Source organism: Priapulus caudatus, unplaced genomic scaffold, assembly GCF_000485595.1.
Source record: "Priapulus caudatus unplaced genomic scaffold, Priapulus_caudatus-5.0.1 Scaffold3091, whole genome shotgun sequence".
Classification (NCBI taxonomy): Eukaryota; Metazoa; Priapulida; class Priapulimorpha; order Priapulimorphida; family Priapulidae; genus Priapulus; species Priapulus caudatus.
In genome coordinates, this window is record NW_014580152.1 from 9,897 (window position 1) to 12,077 (window position 2,181).

A 2,181-nucleotide genomic window follows, 5' to 3' on the forward strand; every position below is an offset into this window, starting at 1 on the left:
TCTTACCATTTTCATAGGTAGCCGTGCGACAGCATAAACGTAGAGAAGTCTCGCCAAAATAAACATAATAATTAATAACAATAAATAAAACCCTTGATAATTAATTAAGCACATTTTAAATTAAATAAAACCTATAATAATTAATTTTCCCTTTCTATCTCCCCACCTTCACAGGAAGTCGCGAGGCGCAGCCTTTAACGTACAGAAATCTCCACAACTAAACACAATAGAAATATACAATTATAGAAAAATAACATTATATAAAAAATAAAAAATAGCTACACACACTACACAGAAATCTTCACAAATAAACATAATAATTAATAACAATAAATAAAACCCATGACAATTAATTTACCACATTTTAAATTAAATAAAACCCATGGCAATTAATTTACCACATTTTAAATTAAATAACACCTATAATAATAAATTTCCCCCTTCGCACCTTCACAGGAAGTCGTGAGGCAGCGTACACGTACGCCATCAGCTCTGCAGGCGTCACCTACTCGATCACGCAGGCGTGTAGTCAAGGCAACCTCACTAACTGCGGCTGCGACAAGACTAAGGAGGGCCACTACGCGATGGAGGGATGGAAGTGGGGTGGCTGCAGTGCGGACATCAAGTATGGCGTCAAGCTGACGAGAAAGTTCGTCGACGCGCGGGAGATAGAGGGCGATGCAAGGTCACTGATGAACCTTCACAACAATCGCGCCGGCAGAAAGGTGATTAAATTCTTCTTCTTTTTTTAATTTTACGGGATCTTATTTATCATCATTTAAATGTACACTTTCGGATTTAAAAAAAATTTAATTCAGTTAAACAACTTTTGTTTAATGTAAATTATTTGATAACATTTTGCAGTAATTGACAGCGGAAGCGTTATATTATATTTATATTATATATATACGGGTTAGGGTTTTACGATCGTTAATATTACGAGGAAAAATCATGTAATAATTTAACTTTTTTTATCAAAAATAACTTAACATTAAATAATAAAGGTTTGTAGGAATTATAAGTAATTAATTGTTAGTAATTAATTGTTAGAAATTAATCGTTAGTAACTAATCGTTAGTAATTAATCGTTAGTAATTAATCGTTAGTAATTAATCGTTAGTAATTAATCGTTAGTAGTTATCCTTCTCATTGATTGTAATCGACTTAATCTGCCTTCCATGATTGTCAGTCAGCTCAAGCCAATCTTTGTTTCGATAGCGCGTTCTAAAGACAGCGATTAGTAACGAAGTATATGTTGCAAAATGCACAGGTTAGCGTATATATATATACGCTACCAGAATATATTCTGGTCTAGCTGCATATCGACCTGGCAACAATATCTAAGGCGCGGTTAACTCGCTCAGACGAATGGAGCAGTTACCATATCCCATACTTATAATAGCGGTTGAATAGCAATTGGTCAATATCACTGCCAGGTCAGACGGATGGCAACAAGTTCTGCTTGCATCTATGACAAATACGACATACGCATATACGCTCTCCTATGACACTATTTGTCATNGAGAGAGAGAGAGAGAAAGCGAGCGAGAGAGCAAGTGAGAGGGTGTGGAGAGATTGAGCTATTATTTAATGGATCGGATACAGCAATAGCTATTTAATAGCTATGTCGTAACAGGCGCACGTAGGGGGGCCGCAGCCCCGCGGGCGGCAACACCGCACGTGACCGGCACACGTGATGCGAACACGTGACGTGCCAACAGACGACACCGTCCGAATTTAACGACCGCCATTAAAAAAATCGCGAACAAATCGTGGAGTGGTCGTTAACGACAGTGCTATTACATACACGCGCGCGGACGGGCGCGGACGTGCGTGTGAGCACCGTCCGCGGTCACGCGGGTCGCGTCGACCGCCGGCAGCGCTCCGAGCGGCCGCTCGTAAAACGAGTGTCCCCGTCGTTTTACGGGAGCAGGATGAATGAAGACTAGTGCTAGTGATGATAGCATAGAGAAGGAAGCAACACTTTCTTGTAATGACAACACCTCCGCAGGGGAACACTTGTGTTATGAGTGAGGGGAGTGGAGATCTAACGTACCTAGAGGGGGAGGGAGAGTTAGAGAGGGGGAGAGAACGTGTGAATGAGAGAGAGAGAGAGAGAGAGAGAGAGAGAGAGAGAGAGAGAGAGAGAGAGAGAGAGAGAGAGAGAGAGAGAGAGAGAGA

General features: G+C 40.8%; 1 protein-coding gene across 1 annotated transcript in view; it reads left to right on the forward strand.

Moving 5' to 3' along the window:
- Positions 1-456: 456 nt before the first annotated feature.
- The window catches only part of LOC106819280 (protein Wnt-7b-like), a gene marked incomplete at its 5' end in the record, with an annotated part of 11,384 nt that continues 9,659 nt past the window's right edge, over positions 457-2,181 (forward strand). Inside the window, one exon of the mRNA XM_014823927.1 lies at positions 457-725. Coding sequence (XP_014679413.1) covers positions 457-725 — 269 coding nt within the window. The remainder of the gene's footprint in view (positions 726-2,181) is intronic.